This window comes from Onychomys torridus, chromosome 7, assembly GCF_903995425.1.
Source record: "Onychomys torridus chromosome 7, mOncTor1.1, whole genome shotgun sequence".
NCBI classification, from domain to species: Eukaryota; Metazoa; Chordata; class Mammalia; order Rodentia; family Cricetidae; genus Onychomys; species Onychomys torridus.
Genome location: NC_050449.1, coordinates 50,461,307 through 50,486,140, shown reverse-complemented (window position 1 = coordinate 50,486,140; position 24,834 = coordinate 50,461,307). Strand labels below are relative to the sequence as shown.

Genomic DNA, 24,834 nt, shown 5'->3' with positions numbered 1-24,834 from the left:
GAAAAGGAAGGAAGGAAAGAAGGAAAGGGAAGGGAGGAAGGAAGGAAAGGGAAGGGAGGAAGGAAGGAAAGAAAGAAGGAAGGAAAGGAAGGAAGGAAGGGAGGAAGAAGTACCATACTGTCAACATTCACAAAAAAATTCATTTATTCTCTTCAGTATGGTAACATGGACATTTAAGGACTATCTCTAGCCACAATTAATACAAAATCAGAACCAAAACTCATCTTCATTTCACCCACCTGCAGCCAGTACTAAGTTTCACCTTGGAAGAGGCTAAATTTCCTAGGGTGCTGAGAAAACACGCATCTATCTCCCTACCTGAGTGTGGCCACTGCGCTTTGTCAGCTTCACTCTGGTTTGATCCAGGCAGGGCACATCTCCATATCGGTTCTTCTCGAGGTTTCCTGGAGACCTGACGAATAAGAGGCAAGTCAACATAAGGAGAAGTGTGAGGGTCAGGAGTTCCAGGCCATTCTTAGCTACATGGAGAACTTTAAGACAACCAAGACTACACAAGACTCCTTCTCTAAAAAGAAATGAAAAGACAGGGCTGTACGGCTCAGTAAAAAGTGCTTTCATATCCGCCACCCTCACTGCTTTCTGCTATGTACTATTTGGCTCTGAAAAGATTATTTAGATACATTATTGATTAAAAACTTACCAAGACCATCCATATGTAATAACATCCTATACTGTTGGAGGTCTGGGAATGTAGCTCAGTTGGAATAGCACTTGCTTACCATGTACAAAACATTGGTGTGGATCCCCAGTCCCTGGGTTAGCCCAGCACTCAGGTGGTAGAGCCAGGAGGATCAGAAGTTCAATGTCAAACTTACTACACACATAGTTTGAGACCAGCCAGAGTTACACAAGAGCCTGATTCAAAAGAGTAAAGGATTCTATAGTGTTGGGCACATATGTACACATAATGGTGTAATCGAAATGGCGAGAAATACACCACATCCATACAAGGTGTAGCTGCTTGTAAAAAGGAAATAATTGCGGGTGAAGATGGGAAGTGATCTCAGCTTCCTAATGAATTCTTTCATGTAATGAAGACAAATGACAGGACAGTAACAAGGATCACTTTTGATCATAGGAACTGGAGGTTTTTATACTTTGTATTTCTTCACATATATTTTTCCTTCATCTTTTTGATTTAAATTTGTATTTACTTGGTGTGTGGGGGGGGGGGGGAGATACATGTAGCAGTCAGAGAGGCAGAAATTGCAGAAGTTAGTTCTCTCCTTCCACTAAGTGAGTTCCAAAGATCAAACTCAGATCCTTAGGCTTAGCAGCAAGTGTGTTTATCCACAGAGCCATTTCAATGGATCCTTTAAGGGTGTTTAGTTTTTGTTTTGTTTTAAGATAGGCTCTCACCACAGCCAGGGTTGGCCCCAGACTCTTGGCAACTCTCCTGCAGACTTCCAAGTACTGGGATTACATTTTAAGCCACTATACCTGGTTCTTTCCTACATCTTAAAAACTCCCCCTTGGGGCTAGAAAAATAGCTTGGCAGTTAAGAACACTTAGAACCACCTATGAATCTAATACTCCTCTGATTTCTGCAGGTACTGTACACATAACATACACACACAGAGACACATATAAATAAAAATAAAATTCAAAAATAAAGCAAAGCAAGACCTCCCCTCATCCCATGCAAATAAATGGTTGACTTTTCATTTTTACAAAAAAATAATTTGATGTGACAATTCCCCTATTCAACCAATTAAGTAGTAGTGAACTATGCATCTGTGGTGGTTTGAAGGACAATGGCTCCCAAAATGAGTGGCACTATAGAAGATGTGGCCTTGCTGAAATAGGAGTGGCCTTGTTGGAGGAGGTGTGTCACTGTGCGGGTGGGCTTGAAATCTTCAGCTCAAGCTTTCCCTCAGTTGTGACATTGAGACCATTTCCTATTGCCTTCTGATCAAGATATAGTAAGCACCATGTCTGCCTGCTCCCCAACATACTCCCTGACATGATGAAAATAGACTGAATATCTGAACCATAAGCTGCCAGCTCAATTAAATGTTTTCCTTTATACGAGTTGGCAATGGACCAGGCAGCTTTAATCCCAGCACTTGGGAGGCAGAGGCAGGTAGATTCCTGTGAGTTCAAGGCCAGCTTGGTCTACAGAGTGAGATCCAAGACAAGCACCAAAACTAAACAGACAAAACCTTGTCTCAAAAGGCTGTGGTTATAGTGTCTCTTCACAGGAATAGAAACCCTAAGACAGCATGCAATGGCAAAATAAATTAAATGAATACTTATCTAACCCTTACAATTTATACAAAACGTAATTCAAACTAGACTACAGACTAAAATTGAAACCACAAAAATTTGAGGAAAAGAGAATCCAGAATCGTCAGAATATAAGGTAAAATGTTCTTAGATTTGGGGCCCAATGATTGCTTTATGGGCAGAGGCAGACAGATCTCTGTGAGTTTGAGGCCAGCCTGGTCTACAGAGTGAGTTCCAAAACAGCCAGGGCTAGTGATATCCTCGCTCAAAATATTGAAGGAGGAGGAGGAAAGAGAGAGAAATGGGGAGGTGTTAAAAGTCAGATATACTAGGGGCTGGAGAGATGGATCAGCAATTAACAGCACTGGCTGTTCTTCCAAAGGACCTGGGTTCAATTCCCAGCACCCACATGGCAGCTCACAATTGTCTGTAACTCCAGTTCCAGGGGATCTGAAACCTTCATGTAGATATACATGCAGGCAAAAAACCCACAATGTACATTAAATAAATAAATGACTGAATGACTGAATAAATAAATAAGTAATAAATCCATCTTTAAAAAAATAAAAAACAAAAACCCATATATACTAACTAAAGGGAGCTGGGGAGATGGCTCAGGACTTCAGAACACTGACTGCTCTTCCAGAGGGCCTGGGCTGGACTTCCTGCGCCATGTGACTGTCAGCACTGTCTGTAACTCCAGTCCTTGGGGATCCATTGCTCTCTTCTGACCTCCAAGATCACTGCACACATGGTGCACAGACATACACCCAGGCAAAAATACCCATACACATATAGTAAAAATAAATAAAATCTCGAAAAAAACAACTAAAGAACAGTAAGAAGGAGATGGGTGGTGATGAGGCTGACAGTATTTTGAATATGGTAACACACATACAATACATGACAAAACTGAATACAAACCACACACACACACACACACACACACACACACACAGAGTAAAACTGGTAAAATATGAATAAGGTTAGTACCGATCAATGTCAACATCCTGGCTGTTACATTATATCAGTTTGGGAAGATATAACTATAGGCAAATTGGTAAGTCTACATATAATCTGCATCATTTCCTATAAATACATGTGAATATACAATTGTCCCATAATAAAAATCTTAATTAAAATGTAAAGGTTTTTTGTTTGGTTTGGTTTGGTTTTTTGGTGAGCAGGCTAGCTCTGAACTCATAGAAATCAATCTGCCTCTGCCACCCAAGTGCTAGGATAAATGGCATGCACCACTGACACCTTGCCTAAAAAAAATTATTATAAAATATGTTCATGAGTGCATACATGTGTATGTATCACATGTATGTTTGATGCCCAGCAAAGCCAGAAGAGAGCATTAGATCCCCTGGAACTAGAATTACACACAATTTGGAGCCACCATGTGGGTGCTGGATACTGAACTAGGGTCCTCTATAGGAGCAGAAAGTCCTTTTAACTGCTGAGGCATTCTCTATTGCCCCAAAAGATTTGTTTTTATTTTATGTATATATGTCTGTGTGATTATATGCCATATGTGTATGGGTGCTTGCACATACCGGAAAGGAATACTAGATCCTCTGGAGCTGGAGTGATGGGTAGTTGTGTGTGAGCTGACCACAGTGGGTTCTGGGAACTAAACACTGATCCTCTGGAAGAGCAGCAAGTTCTTTAAATTGGTAATTCATTTTTCCAAACTTGGACCTTAATATTTATATATTATATTAAATATATATTACAATATGTATATACACACAAAATATACATATATATAAAGAAACCAAACACACACATAAATGTCTCAAAAGAATACACACACACACACACACACACACACACACACACACACAGAGAGGAAAACAAAGAACAGAGAATTGCCTCTTCTTAGTTACTTCATAGTTACTAACACATTATTTTTCCTCTTCTAAAACTCAATCAGAAGCTGGGCATGATGGTGCACACCTTTAATCCCAACAGTCAGGAGGCAGAGGCAGGTAGATCTTTATAAATTCAAGGCTAGCCTGTTTTACATAATGAATTCCAAGAGAGCTAGGGCTATGTAAAGAGACCCTTTCTATCTTAGTGTCCTGTCTATTGCTGTGATAAAACCCTACAACCAAGACAACTTACAAAAGAAAGAGTTTAATTAATTGGGCTTATGTTTTTAGAGGGTTAAAGTCCATGATGGTGGAACAATGGTAGAAATGATAGAAAGGGCTGAGGGCTCACATCTCAAATGGTAAGCAGGAGGCAAAAAGACACACTCGCAATGGCAGAAAGTCTTTTGAAACCTCAAAGCCAGGGCTGGAGAGATGGCTCAGAGGTTAAGGGCACTGGCTGTTCTTCCAGAGGTTCTATGTTCATTTCCCAGCAACCACATGGTGGCTCACGACTGTCCATAATAAGATGTAGTGCCCTCTTCTGGTGGCCAGACATATATGTAGGCAGAACACTATATACATAAATCTTTTTTAAAAAAAGAAACCCTAAAGTGATAAACCTCCAAAAACAAGGCCACATCTCATAATCCTTCCCAAACAGGTCCACAAACTGGGAACTAAGTCTTCAAACACAAGCCTATAGAGGATATTCTCATTCATACAACCATACATACACACTGTCTTTTTTTTTTTTTGAGCTAAGGATCGAAACCAGGGCCTTGTGCTTGCTAGGCAAGCACTCTACCACTGAGCTAAATCCCCAACCATCACCGTCTTAAAAATTTAATTCATTGAAATTTTTTTTTTGTTTTCGAGACAGGGCTTCTGTTTAATCTTAGTGCCTGCCCTGGCTCTCTCTCTGTAGACCAGGCTGGCCTTGAACTCACAGAGATCCACCTGGCTCTGCCTCCCCAGTACTGGGATTAAAGGCGTGTGCCACCAATGCCCAGCAAATTAACTTCCCCACTTTTGTTTAAAAAATTATTTTTAGTTTACATGCATTAGTGTTTTGCTTGCATGTATGTCTGTGTGAAGGTGTCAGGTCCCCTAGAACTGAAGTTACAGACAGTTGTAAGCTGCCATGTGGGTGCTGGGAATTGAACCTGGGTCCTCTGGAAGAGCAGTCAGTGCTCTTAACCGCTGAGCCATCTCTCCAGCCCCAAATTAAATATTTTAATTAATTTTTTTAAATTAAAAGTATTTTTATGGAAATTTTGAGTAGTTGTGAACATTCTGATATTTACTTCACACTCCAGAATTCCAAGAAAGATAGATATGTTTGCTCTGTGTAGGTAGTTTTACTAGACCCTGGTTGAAGAAGGGAAGGTTAGGAGCTAATGAGGTCTATGAGTTCTAGATCATCAAACTGGGGCTCCAAAGTTCAGTAAAAAGGCAAACCTGTGAAGTTCTCTCATCAAACTAGAGTCTAAAATAGCAGCTGGTTGGAATGGTACAAGTAGACAACCAGAACCTGCTCTTTCAGGGCAATTACCTGAGGCAGTAAACCACAGCGGTGGGGACCTACATAAAACTCTGAAATCCCCCAAAAGGATATCACCTTCCCCTGCTCCCAAGTTGTTTCCTTGCTTCCTACTGAGGAGACTGAAGACAGTGGTGCATACGTGTAGCCCAGCATACAGGAAGTAGAGGCAACAATATTAGAAGTTCAGGGCTATCTTTGGCTACAGAACAAGTCTTAGAGCAGCCTGGGCTGGATGAGACCCTATGGAATAGGAAGATGTTGGGAGAATTCCTGCAGATCCAGGAGTGTTAGCACATACCTTTCATCTGCCTTTTTGACTGCTACCTCCTGTCTCCAGTACCTTCTCCTGTTTTAAGTCTTATCCGAGTTTCCTTGGGGTTCAAAACCTATGCAAACTTGTTTTAGGAAGGACCCAGAACACTGTGGAATTCCTTTACTGAGAATTTGCATTTGGCATTATTCCTTTTGGGGGCTTAGATAAGAGGTTTTGGTATAGGAATGACTTGCTAAAGGTGTGAATTGTGTAACAATAAAAGGGCCCTTTACTAAACTACAGTGAGTCAATCTGCTAGAGATGGAATTCACCCTGCAGAGCTCACTAGTAGGAGGAAAGCAGCCAATTAAAACATTGTAAGAGGGCTGGAGAGATGGTTGAGCAGTTAGGAGTACTAGCTGCTTTTCCAGAGAACCCAGCTTCAAACAGCGCTTACATGGTGGGTGGCTCACATTCTTCTCTAACTCCAGTCCCAGGGGTGGATGCCTCTAACTGGCCTCTGTGTGCACTTCATGCATGTGTACACAAGACACACATGCAGGCAAAACACTCAGACACATAAAATACAATAATTAAAAAAAAATTTGCCGGGCGGTGGTGGTACACACGCCTTTAATCCAAGCATTTGGAAGGCAGAGGCAGGCGGATCTCTGTGAGTTCGAGGCCAGCCTGGGCTACCAAGTGAGTTCCAGGAAAGGCACAAAGCTACACAGAGAAACTCTGTCTCGAAAAACCTAAATAAATAAATAGATAAATAGATAAGTAAATAAATAAATAAAATCACTTTAAAAAGTTAAAAAAAATAATAATAAGGTAGAGAACAGTTGAGGAGAACACCTCCACAGATACACAGATACAAGTACATACAGATACACATATACACAAACACACCCCAAAACAAAAGGGAAGGATATGCCCTAGGCTGCAACTGTAGTCATCAAACCATTATAAATTAGAGTGATCAGCTAGCAAGATGATTTAATGGGAGAATTTGGGAAGAAGCAAAGTCCTAAGAGGTTGAATTCTTAAAAAGCAAATCTTCTTTCTTCCTGTCATAGAATTCTTTTGAATACACAGTACCCCTTCCTGACAAGATCTAACGTTTTATTACATTGTAGGCCTTTCTTAAACAGCATTTGCATTTAAAGAAAATATCCAAGTTTGCCACAGTGGTACATGCCCATAATAAGACCAGCACTTCAGAGGCAGAGGCAGGAGGACCTCTGTAAGTTCAAGGCCAGTCTGGTCTATAAAGTGAGTTTTGAACCAGCCAGGGCCACCCTGTTTCAAATAAGTAAGCAAGCAAACAAACAAACAAACAAACAAACAAATAGCGAATGAAAGAATGAATGAATGAATAAAAAGCAAATGAATGAATGAATAAATGAATAGAAAAAGGAAGAAATATATAAAGATCATTATAAGGTTTCCCTATTGGTACCAAAGACCACCAGAAGTTTTAAGGCATTAACAAGCCCAAAGCAGGAGAGAACAACTCCAGACAAAACTATAAAGTGCCTATGAGGCTTTGTGTGTACATTAGTACATACGCATTGTGTGCCCTTGAGTGCAGAAGTTCACATGCTGGGGTGTGTGCATGCAGAAGGCAAGGCAGAACACCAGCTGTCTTCATCTTCGTCTGTTCTTCTTCTTCTTTTTTCTTTTTTTGAGCTGAGGATCGAATCCAGGGCCTTGCGCTTGCTAGGTGAGCACTCTACCACTAAGCTAATCCCCAACCCCATCTGTTGTTCTTAACCTATTGCTTTGATCAGTGAGTGCTCAAGGACCCGTCTGTGTCTGCCCCAACAATGGTGGCATTATATGCAGCCATGCCTACCTTTTTATATGGGTGCTGGAGGTTTGAACCAAAATCCTCATGTTGCAGAGTAAGTGCTCTTTCCCACCTAACCATCTCCCCATGAGACATTTTATTTATTTACTTACTATTCATTCATTCGTTCGTTCGTTCATTTATTCAAGTGTTGTCCTGGCTGGCTCAGCTCACTATGAAGACCAGGCTGGCTTCCAACTCATAGATTCACTTTCATCTCTCTTCCAAATACTGGGATTAAAGGCATGCACTACCATGTTTCTCCTTCCTGTGCGGCTTTTAACCCCAGGAAGACCCTCTATAAAGGAACTGAGGTATTGAAACAGCGGCAGTCATCACTTGCCAGAAACACCCTGGGAACTGAGTGTTGACCCAAACCTCTCCTACTTACATGGAACAGTGGAAAGTGCCAACAGGGTTCTCACGGCGGATGTCTTCATACTCCTCATATATGCCCCGCTTTTGCCTGGTATTAACATAGTCTAGCAACTCTTGGATGGTCATGGCATGGGGACCTGGAACATGTACTGAGTCCCAGTCTAAGGCAGGAGGTAGGGAAAACAGGATGATCTCATCGAAGGGATCTGGGTGGCCATTCACTTGGGGCAGGAACTGGAAATTCCAAGTGGCGAGGTCAATTTTGACGTGCCCACCCAGATTTTCTGGAAGGCACTCCCTAGGCAGGTGCTGGGTAACTTCAGATGTCTTTACTATCTGAATCTGTAAGGACACAAAGAGCAACACTGAATACTGGGCTGTAAGTCAGAAAGCATACAGACAAGAGCATAAAACAAATGTGCTTACATTAGATTTGAAAATCAGAGGAAATGTGCTTGAACCACTGTATATTTGAAAAGAAGCAGAGTGAATTTTATTGCCTTTGGATTAAAGTCCTATGAATTTCTTAGATAGCTAAGTTTGAATCGTGAGACTATCTCTCAAATTCACTCCTGAAATTAGAGTCCACGCTACTTCTCTACTTTTTTTTTAAAGATTTGTTTATTATGCCAGAAGACAGCACCAGATCTCATTACAGATGGTTGTGAGCCACCATGTGGTTGCTGGGAATTGAACTCAGGACTTTTGGAAGAGCAGCCAGTGCTCTTAAACTCTGAGCCATCTCTCCAGACCCTGCTACTTCTCTTCTGAAATGAAAGGATAGTAAACAAAGGCTTCCTACTATCAACAAGGCTTTTCTCTTGCTGGCACTCCTCTCTCTGGAAGCTAAGAATGCATAGGTAATTAATGACTACTTCTGTCAATCACATACTAACCCAACCTATTCTAAATCTCTTAGCTTATACTTTACTCACAGTGTTGTACAAATGTCCTCAAAGACAGATTACCACAAAAGACAGAGACACCTCGAAATGCTCACCTCGGAAAACACTAGATTAGTAATCATATTTGATTCTGCTACGCACTTAAATATAGCCATGCTAGGCCAAGATGGCCGAGTTAGTTCTCCTTAAAATCTTTGTAGTGCAGGAATGCTATTCTTAAAACACTGTCCCCTTGCTAGTGCCTCTTCTTATTTTTTTAATTGTGTGTGTGTGTGTGTGTGTGTGTGTGTGTCTGTCTGTCTGTCTGTCTGTCTGTCTGTGGGAGTGTATACCACATGCAGATGATGGGTGGCCAGAAGAGGGCACTGAATCACTGGAATGGCACTTATAGTGAGGAGGCAACCAACTTGGGTGCTAGAAACCCAACTCAGGTACATGCTCTTAACCACTGAGGTACCACTCCAGCACCCCAGCCCCAACCTCTTCTTAAAAAGCTATCTCCTTTCCTCCTCTACCTCTTCAAGAACTAGCTCCCAAACGCTGGAGAGATGTTAAGTAATTAAGACCCAGTTCAGTTCCAAGCATCCACATGGCTTAACTACAGTTCCAGGGGATCCAAGACCCTCTTCTGGCTTCTCACGACACCAGGCACATACATGGTACACAGACATACATGTAGGCGAAACACCCATACAGGTAAAATTGAAAAAAACAGAACTTAGTCAGGCAGTGGTGACTCATGCCTTTCATTCCAGTACTTGAGAAGCAGAAGCAGGTGGATCTGCCAGAGTTAGAGGCCAGGCTAGTCTACAAAGCAAGTTATAGGACAGCCAGAACTACACAGAGAAACCCTGTCTTGGAGAAAGGAATGACTATTATTATTATCATTATTATTATCATTATTATTATTATTATTATTATTATTATTGACATTTTAAAAATGGAAGCAGTAAGAAACTGTTTTAAGAAAACACAGCCAGATGGTGTTGGTGCATGCCTTTAATCCCAGCACTTGGGAGGCCAAGGCAGGTGATCTCTGTGAGTTCAAAGACAGTCTGGTCTACAGAGAGAGTTCCAGAACAGGTTCCAAGAGCTACACAAAGAAACCCTGTTTCAAAAGACCCCCCCCCCAAAAAAAAAAAAAAAAAAAAAAAACTAAAAAGAAAGAAAACACAATACCCAGAGATGTGCATGATGGTACACTCCTACAATCCCAGTACTTGGAAGGTTGAGACAGGAAGACAGCCATGAAGGTGGTGACTACTACACAGTGAGCAGCTATAGGCCAACCTCAGCTACAGAATGAAACTGTCTCAAAGAATAAAAAGACCAAAAGAAAAGGAACAAATAAAACCAGGAAGAGACCTCCCTACCACCCTGAAGGTCATAGGAACTTAATAGTACTTTCCAGGAAATAAATCAGGGTTTGGCTTGCTCTCCTCTCTCCGCCCTCTGCCCCTTCACTCTCTCTCTGAATACTAGAGACAGACTCCAGGGGCCTTTTAAAGCTAGGCAAGTACTCTACCATTAAACTACATGCTCAGCCCCAGATCAATTCTAATACCTGTTCAGATAGTATAAATATGTTAAACGCTGACTTATGGTCTTGGTTTGGGATATTGGGGACTATACCTAGTTCCTTGGGCATGCTGAGAATGCATGCACTCTGACACTGAGTTATACACCCAATCTTTAAAATCTTTCAGTTCTGTTCAATATTAATAATAGTGCCTTATGCAGCACTAAGTTAACTTGGGAAATTATATAATCCTTAAAATACTTATCAGGGGATGGAGAGATGGTTCATCAGTTGGGAGCACTAGCACTAGCACTAGCTGTTCTTCCAGAAGACCAGGGTTCAATTCCCAGCATCCACATGGCAGCTCACAGCTATCTGTAGCTCTAGTTCCAGGGTTTCTGATACTTTCACACCAATGCACATAAAATAAAGTTAAATAAATTATTGAAAAATGAATAAATAAAAATAAAATACTCCTGGGACACATTGGTCCAATATTGTTTTATTCAAGGTAGTGTGAAGAAAAGAGTCAGATAAACTGGCGTTTTCCAACTCAAAGCAAATTTGTGAACAGTGAAGGAGGTGTTCTGTCCCAAGCTAATGAGTAAATGGAGAATGTGAATGAATATAATAACAGGAGCAGAAAACATTCTGGGAGCGGCTGGGGAGATGGCTCAGCAGTTAAGAACACTGGCTGTTCTTCCAGAAGTCCTGAGTTCAATTCCCAGCACCCACATGCTGGCTCAGAGCCATCAGTAATGAGATCTGACGCTCTCTTCTGGCCTGCAGGCAGAACACTGTATACATAATGAATAAATCTTTAAGGAAAAAAAAAGATAATCTAGAAGGATTCTTTGAAGGTAGATGCCTAACTGGCAGATACTAGAATCGTTATATCTACCTCCAATAAGAAAGGGCTGCCTTACCCTCTCCCGGACTTTGTCCTTCAAGAGCAGGCTGATGATAGAATAGGGCACTCGGAACCATATGGGTGCGCCTACAATCAGCACTTTCTTCAAACGAGCTGGAAATGCTCCCTGTGGAGAAAACAGATAGAGTTAAAAACCAAGGACACTGTATGGCCCAAAGTATGGCTTCTTTTCACTCTTCCTCCTTCCTAGTGAACAGAGTAACTTGACAGCTTAATCAGACAAATAGGTAGGTTGAAAGTGATTAAAAGAAATGAAGAAATTAGAAGCTGATCTACCTTTAAATGATGTTATATTTATGTTAACCATGAACTTTATGGATCAAGAACTATTATTTTATTTAGTATTACTGGTGAGTAGGTGCATGGATGCCATAGTGTCCACATGGAGATGAGTTCCCTGCTTTCACCTTTGTATGGGTTCTAGGTATTAAACACAGGTCATCAGGCTTTCACAGCAAGTGCTTTTACCCAATCAAACATCTTGTAGCCCTGAATTTTCTACACACACATATCATACACAAGCATATAAATACACATCCTACAAAAGTTCGGCTTATTAAAACAGGTTTTTAATAAACTGAAGTTAAAATAAACATGTTACTTATATAATCTTCATTTCGTTTATAATCTATGTGTGTATACAATATTTCTATTTTTAATCTTTTCTCCATTTGTTTATTTAAACAATATATACAATCTAGGTTGTAGGCATAACTCAGTGATAGTGTGTGCTTAGCATACACATGACCTAGGTTTGATACCCAACACCACAAAATAAATATATAAATAAATAAATATGAGCTAATGTGTATAAGTACAAACAAGGTCTCAAAAAGGAAACAGTCTAAACTACTCGTAGAGGAAAAAAGAGAATCCTATGTACGCAGGACGTAAAGATGGCATGTCACTGCTAAGTGACACTGCTTGGTTTCAGTTTTCACACTCCAGCCTTGCTTGGGAGCAGGGTTCCAATGTAGTGAGAAATCAGGGGGCTGGAGGGACAGCACAGTCAGTGAAGTACACACCACACAAGTATGGAGGACCTGAACTCAATCTCCAGGACCCACATAAACACCCAGGTGTGTAATACCAGCACAAGAGAGATAAAAAGATGAATCTCTGAGGCTCCACCATTGGCCAGCACCCTAGCCTAATAATCAGTGAACCCCAAGTCCCTGGGAAAGACCCAATCTCAAAAAAACAATGTATACAAGTCCTAAGGATGGCATCTAAGGTTGATCCCTGACCTTCACATTCACATATACACACATTAATGCACACATGAAAACTAAGCATGTAAACAAACAAACAAATAAATCCTAGTAATTGGCTTTAAAAAAGGCAACTATAGCTTTAAAAATCTCCTACCCTAATTTTTCTTACGGTTTGAATAAACCAATCTTAGTTTTGTTACTGTCTGTATTTCAGGTTAGCGTTTATTTGTCTGCTTGTTTGTTTCTTTGTTTGGAGACAGGGTTTCTCTGTCTCAGTGTAGCCCCAGCTGTCCTGGAGCTTTCTCTGAAGACCTGTCTAGCTTTGAATTTACAGGGTTAAAGACATGCACCACTGCCACCACGCCTCCAGTTCCAGTTAGTCTTGGTTCTGTTAAATTTGAGGAATTTACAAAAACTCCTTTCACAGACTACACAACAAAATTCTCCAAAGCCTTCTTCATTCAGACTTGAAAACTACTTTTAGGATTGGGGATTTAGCTCAGTGGTAAGGCCCTGGGTTCGAGCCTCAGCTTAAAAAATAAAAACAACAACAACAACAACAAACTACTTTTAATCCTTTCCTTCAAAGACACAAGAATTTATTTCAGGACCTAAATACCCAAAGCCCCTTTAAGTGCCTAATCAATTCGGGAGAAATACATTGATTTCAATAAAATGATGGATAGCAGAAACCATTACACTATATCATTTTCATCAGGGCAAAAAGGTAAGAGAACAGGCATAGTCCACTTAAATAACTGTACTGTACCAACACGTGGGCGGTGTAGAGCCTGGTCTACACAGCAAGTGCTAGGCAAGCCTATACTATGTGGGGACCCTACGTCACAATAGGACCAAAAGACAAAAGAAGCTATCTCATAGAGTCTTGGTAGACCTGTTCACTGATGGTGTCTTTAGGAAGCATCTTCTATTACATATTCTTTTCTTTATTTTTAAAATTGTTATGTTATGCCAGGAGGTGGTGGCACATACCTTTAATCCCAGCACTCAGGAGGCAGAGCCAGGTGGATCTCTGCGAGTTCAAGGCCAGCCTGGTCTACAGAGCGAGATCCAGGACAGGCTCCAAAACTGCACAGAGAACCCTGTCTCGAAAAACCAAACACAAAAAGCGAAACGAAACGAAACGAAACAAGTTATGTTATGTGCATTGCTGTGAGGATGTGAGGGTGTTGGACCCCTGGAATGGGATCTACAGACAGTTGTGAGCTGTCAGGTGAGTGCTGGAAGAGCAGCCAGTGCTCTTAACTACTGAGCCATGTCTCCAGCCTCCCATTATATATTTAAAATATACATATTCTCTTTTAGTCAATTCAGTTTCTGAAACACTATCCTAGAAATGCAAGTGCCTTTTTTGTTTTCCCCTAGAAAGGGTCCACTATGCTGTCTTGACTGGCTTGGAACTTGTTATGTAGTGCAGGCTGACCTTCAACTCACAGAGATCCACCTCCCTCTGCTTTTCCCCATTCTAGGACAAGCTGACCCAATTTTTTTTCCCTTTTCTTTTATTGTTTTCCCTTAGTTGAAGCCAGGTCTATAGGCAGCCTGGGCTGGGTTGGTACGCATATGTAGCCCAATCTGGCATGAAATTTTTGGCAGTCTTTCCACTTTAGCTTCCCAAGTGCTAGTATGATAACCCAATGGCTATACACCTCACAAATGCCAAGTACATAGTCTCCAGCTGAGCTACACTCCTAGCTCCTCAACATTTATGGTATTTCACTTTCATGTTTTTGTTTTCTGAGACAAAGGATCTGGTTGTGTAGTCCAGGGTGGTCTTGAACACATCCTATCACGAGTGCTAAGATTATATGCATGTGGCACCCTAGCTATTTTTATGTCATTCAATCTTCCCTAGTCATATTAAATAGGTATACATCATAATTAAGGTTTGTGTATTAGGGAGTGGGGTGGTTGTTGTTGTTTGGGACATAGTCTCCTGTAGTCCATTCTAGTAGTTTGATGAGAATGGCCCCCATAGGCTCATATATTTGAATACTTGATCCCATGTTGGTGGAACTGTTTGGGAAGGATTAGGAAGTGTGGCCTTGTTAGAGAAGGTGTATTGCTGAGGGCAAGCTTTGAAATTTCCAGTGTGCTCTCCCTCCAGCTATTGGATCAAGATGTGAGTTCTCAACTGTTACTACTACCATACTTTTGCTCCGCCATCATGGACTCCAATTAAATGCTTTCTTTCATACATGCTTTGGTCATGGTGGTTCATCACGGCAACAGAAAAACAATCGGTGGCAGCCTAGAACTTGCTGTGTAGCCAAGGATGACCTTGGGCTTCTAATCCTCCTGCTTCCACCTCCTGATTCTAAGTACTTGGAATAAAATACAAGGCCTTCTGAATGCTACCAGCTGAACTACATCCTAAGCTTTACCTCATTATCTTTGAAACAGAAAGAGTAAAAATACCTTTATGGCTGAGGAAGATCGCTAAGTTGGTAATGTGCTTGCCCCACAAGCACAAGGATTTGAATTCATTTTCTAGAACTAATGCAAAATTGCTAAGTGTAAAGCCGAAGCAGGAGGGCACATGAGCCAGCCAGTCTAGCTTAACTGGTGAGCGGCAGGCCAATGACAGACTTTGTCTCAAAAAAGTAGATGACATGCCTGAGGATGACACCTAATGTTGTCTAAGCTCTACTATACACACAAGCACACAAGTGCACACACTCAAACACATACATGTATACATATATTTAGGGATAACAAACTATGAAGCGAGGTGTATAGGACTTTTACACATCTATACATGTGGATAATTCTACATGAATATAAAGAGACCAAATGAACTTACATGCACAAAAGTGAAATGTATGACACACTTCATCCTGAATTCAGCCAACACATGTCTAGAGAGGCACTAGGTGGCATTTTTCACAGTTGCCATACGTAGGACTGTGCCACAAAACTCTGGAAAAGGCACTTTTGTAGCTAAGAATTTGCTTGTGATTTTTCCATTTTCATTATTTCCGTTTTAGTTTTTTATTTGTTTTTGTTGTTGTTTTGGTTTGAGAGAGAGAGAGAGAGAGAGAGAGAGAGAGAGAGTGAGTGTGTGTGTGTGTGTGTGTAAGGATCTTACTTCTTATGTAGCTCAGGTTGGTCTGAATTGTACTTTGTAGCCAAGGCTGAAGTAGAATTCACTGTATAGCCCAGGCTAGCTCAAATCCATGGCATTACTCTTGCCTTTGGCTTCCCAAGTGCTTGGATTACTGGTATGAGCCACTAGGCCATCTCAAATCTTTCAAATTGACTTTTAAGACCACTTCTTGTTCTAAGGAAGCAGATATTAATTATCATATATAGGTGATCTTTAAAATTGAACATAATGTCTGAAGTCTATATTTTCCCTAAATATTTCCCCAAAGAATAAAAAGAGAAAAGGAGACTGAAAAGGATTCCCTCTTTACAACCTTACCTTCAGCAGGTTTAGGACTTTCTTGCCAAGATCTAGCTCGAAGTTGGCATAATTCGAACCACACATGTCATAGATAAACACCAATCCATTCCTTTGAGTTTCAAAGCTGTAAACCAATTATTAAACAAACATTTAATTCAATACAAATGTTTCGTTCAAAGTTAAGCTACATCCTTACATGTTTTTTATCATCATCGATGGGGGATGGGGAGTGCCATAGCAAGTGTGGGGGTCAGAAGACAACTTCCAAGAGTTGGCTCCCTCCTTTCGTCCACCATGAGATCCAGGGATTAAACTAAGGTCCTCAGGTTTGTATGGAAAGTGCTTTGAGATACTAAGCCATCTTGCCAGTCCAGAAATAAATTATTTGATCTTACTATTTCTCAATAGCAAATTTTTACACTTACGGTTCCATGCAGCCCAGGCTAGCTTTGAACTCACTATGTAACTCAAGCTTGCCTCAAAGTCAAAGCCATCCTCTTGATTCACTCTCCTTAGTGGTAGGACTGTAGGTATGAGCCGCCTCAAGGTTATTCTTTTGTGTCCACATCTTTGCATTCTCTCCTGTAAGCCTCAATACCATCATGCTTCTAAAAAATTTAAGACGGACCTACTGACTGAAAGCTAACATTTAAAAACCTCAAGTCTGCTGGGCAGTGGTGGCGCACACCTTTAACAGCACTCGGGAGGCAGAGGCAGGCAGATCTCTGTGAGTTCGACGTCAGCCTGGGCTACAGAGTAAGTTCCAGGAAAGGCACAAAGCTACACAGAGAAACCCTGATTCCTTTTCATAACCCCACAGAGACCATCATTCAGCAGATCACAGATGCCGTCAAATGAGGTATAATTACCAAGTAGATCATCCAGGTCTAGAGAATTTCCATTTCTCCACAAGCTCAACTAAGGCCATTTAAAGGAATTCCAGATTTTCTTCTCAAGATAGGGGCCTCAAACAAGTCAGTGATGGGAAATAAATGAAATAAAAAGAAACCACAGGGCATAATGATCCAGGTTCTATAGTCTATATGAAATTTCTCATCCCCTGAAAACACATGGAATGATATAGAGCATAATGTGCTTTCTTGGTATACATTATAAGGTGTCACAATGATAGCCAACTGTTTGCCTACTAAATTTGACTCTTGAGTTACATGCAACAGGAGACACACAAAGTTTAAAACATAGTCCATGGCATTTGTGTCAAAGAAAGGGAGTACATGAAGGGCAAGCAAAGCAGTAAGACAGGTAATAGAAAAGTGACTATCCATGGTAGCATTATCTTCCTACTTAGGAGGTCAATACTAGATTTTCTGAGAAAGGTGGCTTTCCTTCATTCTCTAAACTCACAGAGCATTTCAAAAGTCTCCACAGTCTAGAAAGTATCCCTAAACACTGAGGGCTGAGAAATTCCAAACTGCTACTTCAGAAGTACAAGTCTATTGAAGTTACTGGTCCTCACTTGTAGGCTACTTCTCCTTTTCAGAATAACAACAGTTGTTAATAATAACAACAGGCTTTGCATGTTATCTCCCACTAAGTATCAAGAGCAGAAGCTAAAAGCTTTAAAAGTAACCAACAAGACAGTAGTAACTAGTTAACTACTCAGAGAGTCCCACCTCAGACAGTCTCTTGGCTACTCTCAATTTGTAAATCCCTAATCTAAACCAGGTAAAGCTGTATGAAACCCTGTCTCAAAACAAAGCACTGTCACTGGGGGTTTGGGGCACACGCCTTTAATCCCAGCACTCGGGACTCGGGAGGCAGGTGGATCGCTCAGTTTGAGGTCAGCCTGGGCTACAGAGTGAATTCCAAGACAGCCAGGACTACACAGAGAAACCCTGACTCAAAATAAGAAAAACAAACAACAATGAAGAAGGAGGAGGAGGGGGAGGAGAATGAGGACTAGACAACGAACAATGACAGGCAGTAGGGGTACATCTTTAACCCCCAGCACTCAGAGAGGTCGAGGCAGGGAGAAAAAAAAACCTCTGAGTTCCAGGACAGCCAAGGCTACAATACAGAGAAACCCTGTCTTGAAAAAACGAACAAAACAAAACAAAACAAAAAAACAAGACCATTCTGGAACTCTCCATGTAGCACAAGCTAGCCTCAAACTCACACTCCTAGCACCTCAGTCTTTAAGGTACCACCATGTCTGATCCCCACAGGCTGTGGTCAGGGTTTGATTTTGTGCTGTTTGCTTTTTGCTCCTTTTTTGAGACAAAGTCTCTTCTCACAGCCTAAGCTGGCCTCAAAAGAGTAGAATCTTTCCCCACTTCCTAAGTGCTCACAGGTATAATGGGCCAACAAGCTAACGGTTATTCTTAATTTCCTTTATATGTATGAGTGTTTTGCCTCCATGTATGTATGTGCACTACATGTCTGGCAACCACAGAGGTCAGAGATGGTGTCAGATTCTCCTGGAATTGTAGCTACCAATGGTTGTGAGCCACCACGTGGGTGTTGGGAATAGAAACCCAGTCCTCTGAATGATTAGCCAGCACCCACAACTGCTGAGCATCTCCCAGCACCCTAACCTCCCCACTCTCTCTCTTCTTCTTTTTTTTTTTTTTTTTTTTTTTTTTTTCCGAGATAGGGTTTCTTTGTGTAGCCTGGTTGTCCTTGAACTAGCTCTATAGACCAGGCTGGCCTCATCATCAGAGATCTGTCAGGGCCTGGCTTATTTTATCTTTGTTCTTCCATACTAGAGACAGAACCTGGAGTCTTCCACATGCTAGGCAAGTAGCTAATCCTGTATATCACCAGGTTATCCCAGAGGGTTGTGTTTTTTTAATTATTATTTTTATTTTATGTGTATGAGTGTTTTGCCTATGTGTATATCTGTGCACCACGGGCATGCCTGATGGTCACAGAAAGTAGAAGAAGCCATTGACATGGAACTAGAGTTATAGATGGTTATTAGCCACCATGTGGGTGCTGGGAATTGAACCTGGGTCCTCTAAAAGAGCATCCAGTGTTCTTAACTTCTGAGCTATTTCTCCAGCCCCGAGAGGGTTTTAATATGAACAAAACCAACAAACAGATGACCTGGGCTGGGTAATACAGGCCTATAATCTCTGTTATTTGAGATGCTAAAGTAGGGGGATAATAAATTCATTATCTGGACTGAGCTATATAGAATGATTTCAAGCCCAACCTGGACAACAAGTCAGACCATATCTCAAAGTTAAAGGTTAATAACAAAACAAAACAAAAAAAAAAAAAAAAAAAAGAGGATTAGGATATAACCTAATAATAGAGCTCATGACTTAGCATATGAATGCCCTATATTAAAACACACACAAAAGTTCCTTTTCCTCCTCACTTTCTTCCAATAAACCATTCTCAATGTACAAACAACTGTTATGAATTCTTTTGATTTTATCAGCTTCTGTTGACACTAAAACAGGCAAGGGAATAGAAACCAAGAGCACCCAGCATCCTGATGACACCGGAAATAAACGCTCCTCTAAACATGAGGTGTGTTCTCCTAGACTGTCAGGCTGGGTCCTGGGGACACGGTGAAAGCACTTGTGAATTTCATCCTTCAGAACTGTCACTTCCCTAATGATGCAGATACCTACCAGACAATCTCAGTGCTCACCTGTCCACAGCTCTGTCTAGCAAATAAAACAAGGCCTGAAGTACCACATGCTGGACGGACTTGTGAGGATGATGTAACCTGGCAGTGAAAAGGGCAATGGAGGCTCCAGTTGGGTCTCGAACATTCTAAAGCAAAGAAACAAAAAATATTTAGAATCAAATTTAAAAATCACAACAATCATTTAGACTTACAATGCTGGATAAAGACTTGATAAATGAAGAGAGCAGCTACTAACAGAACTTCTTCGATTGGCATCTATATTCCATAAAGGGAGAAATGTTATCATTACCCATATCAGATTCTCTCAGCATTCCTTTGAACCATATTCTTGGGGGAAAAAATCATGTTTTTTTTCAACTGCAGAGCCAGAGCAATCTAAAAATAATTCTGCACTGGATTTGTAACTAATTTCCCAGCAGGATAGAGAGAAACAGATCAAGATAATGGTTTCCATGCTACCATAAACATATTATTACATATTTATCTGAGAGGCCAAGAGATCTCTATAAATGGAGAGTTTCCATTAAGTAAGGGTATGTCCTGACATATTATTAACCCTTCCCAGATGCTGACGAACAACTTTAAAGTATCAATGGAGAGAGAGGGGTTGGGGATTTATTAGCTCAGTGGTAAAGCGCTTGCATAGCAAGCGCAAGGCCCTGGGTTCGATCCTCAGGTCTAGAAAAAAGTATCAATGGAGAAAAATCTTAAGTCTACTGCTCCATAACTCAATAATAATTCAACTATTGTTAATAACTAGCAATTTTAATTAGTAATAATTCAATTATTGTTAGAATAATTTAGTAGCAAAATGTATTGACAGGAACCTACACACAAAACCCCAACTAGAACAACAACTAGGATGGGAAGTAACAAAAGCACGAGACAGTTTCAAAAGACTCACCAAGATGGTGAATTTCCCACTGAGGATCTCAGAACGGAGAGGTTCCTCGTGAGGTTTCAGCTTCACGATGCCTTCCTTTCTTCTTGTCTCCTAAAAGGGAAACAATAAAGAGATAATTAATATGAAAAGACAATATACCCAGAACGACTTTATGGAGCCATCAAATCTCAAAGCTAGGCAACCTCAGAAGTCAACTAAATGAATTGTGAATTCCTTTGCCTTAGCAATATGCCTTATGCATTCCAGGGCAGCTTACTGTTACCAAAATTCCTGTCCAAAGCTACCTTAACAAGACCATCTGTTCTGATGTGTCCAATGGTCAGCTCTAGTTTAGTCATTCAGAAATCTCTAGTTTTAGTGCAGATTTCTTCTCTTTAATCCACACTCAGATTCTAGCTGCTTACAGGGCATGTCTATCTGGATATTCCAAAGGCACAGACAAACTAAAATTATGTTTTTCTTTCTACATGAACCCACCCCACTTCAATGTCTCCTAAATTATCGAATGCCAGCACCTGATATTGACTCGATAGTCCCAACCCAGAATACCTGACTCCTTTTCATCACACACCAGTTTAAGCAGCTCCTATCATTTGAATTCTAGAATCTGTCCGCTTTTCTTCATCTCCCCTGACATTATGTACTTAATAATACTGCCATTATCTCTCCCTGTAAGTATAACAGTCTTCAAACTGATTCTTCTGGCTCAAGGATAATAGTTGAGATATACTCTCCAAAACCTACTGTGTCAAGATCTTTCTGGAATGCAAATATGGAAAAATCTATCAAGTTGCTTGTGTCATTAATGGATTTCTGAGGTCTTAATGATCTGGCTTTATTGATCTGTGCTCTCAATCTCTTACTCAGTCTTTTACCATGCCTTGACTCCCACAAAACCTTTCGCCTTAGCTAAATTTCACTTTCCAGCACTGGGCATTTGAACGTACTGTGCCTTGTATTTTTGGCTGCAAATCTTTAACAGCTGAGCTGCTCTCAAGCCCATACTTTCTGCCATCTTACCATACTTGACCAATGCTTGATTCCCACACATCCCTTAGGTGTTTCGTTTGTTTGTTTTGAAACAGAGTGCCACTATGTAGCCCTGGCTGGCCTAGACCTCACTACATAGAACAGGCTTGGCCTGGAACTCACAGAATCAACTGCTTCTGCCTCCTGAATGCTAGGACTAAAAGAGTAAGCCACAATGTCTAGCTAGAAGTTATTTCTTTAGAAATGCTTCCTTTGCTTAATGAAATGTTCTTCCCCAGTACTGCTATCTTATCAGAACATGTCTGTAATTGTCTACTCTCTATGTAGCAATCATGGCACAGTTAATATTGTAGCGATATAGCCAGGCATGGTGATGCATGTCTCTAGTTCCAGCACTTGGGAGGCAGAAGAAAGCCGATCTCTGTGAGTTTCAAGCCAACCCAACAAATTCCAAGACAACTGGGGCTGTCTCGAAACCCGCCCCCCCAAAGTATATTTCTTCAAAGTAATTTTCTAATCACAAAGTAACATAACACACAGCATTTCTATCAAAGATGCTACAAAACAGAGCACAAAAATCAATCTTTAGAAAAAATTATAGCTAGTGGTGACACAGGCCTTTAATCTCAGCATTCAGGAGGTAGGTTCAGGCAGCTCTCTATGAGACCAGCCTGGTCTATAGAGAGTTCCAGAACAGCCAAGGCTATGCAAAGAAACCCTGTCTTGAAAAACAAAAACAAAATAAAAAATGATCAAGAGGCTGGAGAGCTGGCCCAGCAGTTAAAAGCACCCATGCTCTTATAGACAGATGACCATGTCTCCATCTCCAGCAACCCAAATGTCAGCTCACAACTTTCTGTAACTCTAGTACTTGGGAATCCAATGCTCTCTTCTGACCTCCATGAGCACCAGGTATGCACATGGTGCATATACATATTCATACATACTAAACAACAAAGTAAATTTTTAAAAATTGCAAAAGATTGATGTAGCTATGTTTGCATAGAAACACTACTAAGGCTGGGCAGTGGTGGTATACACCTTTAATCCCCGCACTCGGGAGGCAAAGGTAGGAAAATCTCTGAGTTTGAGGCCAGCCTGGTCTACAAATTGAGTTCTAGGGCATAGAGAAACCTTGTCTCAAAAAACAAAACAAACAAATTCATCAGAATGGCAGCTTTTTAAAACTTCAAAGGACCTTAAATACCTGGGAAGTGTACCAAACAGGTTAGGCAGGAGGCAGAGGAGAGAGCAAGGACTCAAACTCCAAGGAGCTGTCACAGGATGACATCTAGTACTTCCGTAGCCTCAACCACCATAGCATACTGGTCTACAAGCAAACTCTGGATGCATAAGCAGTGTTTCAAGAACCAGCCAGGCCAATCTCAGCTCTCCCAGGGCTGGTGGACTTTGATCCATTTTTAACAGGTATGGAGAGAACTAGAAAATCAACGTGTGTCAAGTATAGCAGAAAGAACAGCAATACTCAGCTCAACCATCACAGCCTGTCTGTCTGTCTGGTCCACTTACTCTGTAGGCATGAAACAGCTCTATAGCACGAGGCACATCGAACTTCCTGGCCATGAGGAACTTGACAGCCACATTCCAGGAGAGTGGAGAAGCATTGTACTGAACTGTCCACTTGTTGATCTCCTCAAGAAACTGCTTAGTAGCCTGTTTAACAAACAAAGTGAGAATAATTAGGAAAAAGAGAACATATTTTGGAAACATAAAAGAAACAAGCAGGCAAAGATTATTATTTGTTCCCCAAACAAGACTTGGGTACATATCAAGTTTTAGACAGTCTGGGCCACATGAGACCCTGTCTCAAAAACAAGAGGAGCGGGCGGGCAGCTAGAAAGGCAGCTCAGCCAGGAGAGGCACCCGCCCCTAGTTCACTGTCAGGTCCACATGGCGGAAGGAAGAGAACAGACTCCTGCAACTGTCCTCTTACCTCCACTGCACAAATGTGCACACATACAGACAAATAAATGAGAAGAATTTCAAATTTTAATGGGAAAATATTTTAAAAGGGTTAAAATCTGTGTAATTTTATTCTTTACATCTTAGGCCAGAAAGTAGAGTCAGTTCAGAGAGAGGAAACTGGTCTGGGATACCTGAAGAAACACTGAGAAACAACTCCTCCTAAGAGTTGGGAATTCGAGCTGGGCGGTGGTGGCGCACACCTGTAATCCCAGCACTCTGGAGGCAGAGCCAGGCGGATCTCTGTGAGTTCGAGGCCAGCCTGGTCTACCAAGTGAGTTCCAGGAAAGGCGCAAAGCTACACAGAGAAACCCTGTCTCCAAAAACAAAAACAAAACAAAACAAAACAAAAAAAGAGTTGGGAATTCGAGCACTCTGCTAGTGCCCCGTCTTTAGCCAAGACAGCTCTTGCTTCGTTTAGAATTATTTAAGTTGAGATTTCTGTGCACATATATTTTGACTGGCTAAAAGATTACTGCATTGAGGTTCTGTTTTATTCATCTAGAAACTTTTTTTTGGCTATTAGTTCAGAAAATGATGAAATTTCTGAACTTTAACAACACGCATATTATCAATCAATCAACTCACAGTTAAGATGTGTCTACTCAGCTGGGCATAGTAGCACATACCTTTGATCCCAGCACTCAGGAGGCAGAGGCAAGAGGATCTCTGTGAGTTCAAGGCCAGCATGGTCTACAAAGTGAGTTCCAGGACCAGCACAGCTATTTAGTGAGAACTTGTCTCGAAAAAACAATACAAAAAGATGTATCTACTCATACTAAGCCATACTTCTTTCTTAAGCTACCATCAATGTCAAGGAAAAACACTAAACCGTAGCTGCTTCAATGGCATGAGACTCCACCTACTATGTGACTACTGACTAAGGAAATCTCTTTTCACTAATTTTTCAGTTGAAAAATAAGGGGAGGAGGGGAGGCTAGGCATGGTGGCACATGGCTTTAAATGTACCCAGCATAGAGTTTGAAGCTAGAATGTTCTGTATAGCCAAGCCTATATTATATAATTGAGACCTTTCCTCAAGGGGTGTGTGTGTGTGTGTGTGTGTGTGTGTGTGTGTGTGATGGAAAGAAAGATAAGGGTTATACATGCCTGTAATTTCAGCACTCAAGAAGCCCAAAAAAAAAAAAAAAAAAAAAAAAAAAAAAAAAAAAAAAAAAAAAAGCCA

General features: G+C 41.0%; 1 protein-coding gene across 1 annotated transcript in view; it reads right to left on the bottom strand.

Annotated features, from left to right (window-relative positions):
• The window catches only part of Ptpn9 (protein tyrosine phosphatase non-receptor type 9), an 84,785-nt gene that overhangs the window by 17,436 nt on the left and 42,515 nt on the right, over positions 1-24,834 (bottom strand). Inside the window, exons 2-8 of the mRNA XM_036192695.1 lie at positions 23,196-23,339; positions 20,676-20,765; positions 19,772-19,896; positions 16,168-16,273; positions 11,504-11,614; positions 8,167-8,495; positions 319-412 (exon numbers count right to left, since the gene is read on the bottom strand). Of these exons, the coding sequence (XP_036048588.1) occupies positions 319-412; positions 8,167-8,495; positions 11,504-11,614; positions 16,168-16,273; positions 19,772-19,896; positions 20,676-20,765; positions 23,196-23,339 (999 nt within the window). The remainder of the gene's footprint in view (positions 1-318; positions 413-8,166; positions 8,496-11,503; positions 11,615-16,167; positions 16,274-19,771; positions 19,897-20,675; positions 20,766-23,195; positions 23,340-24,834) is intronic.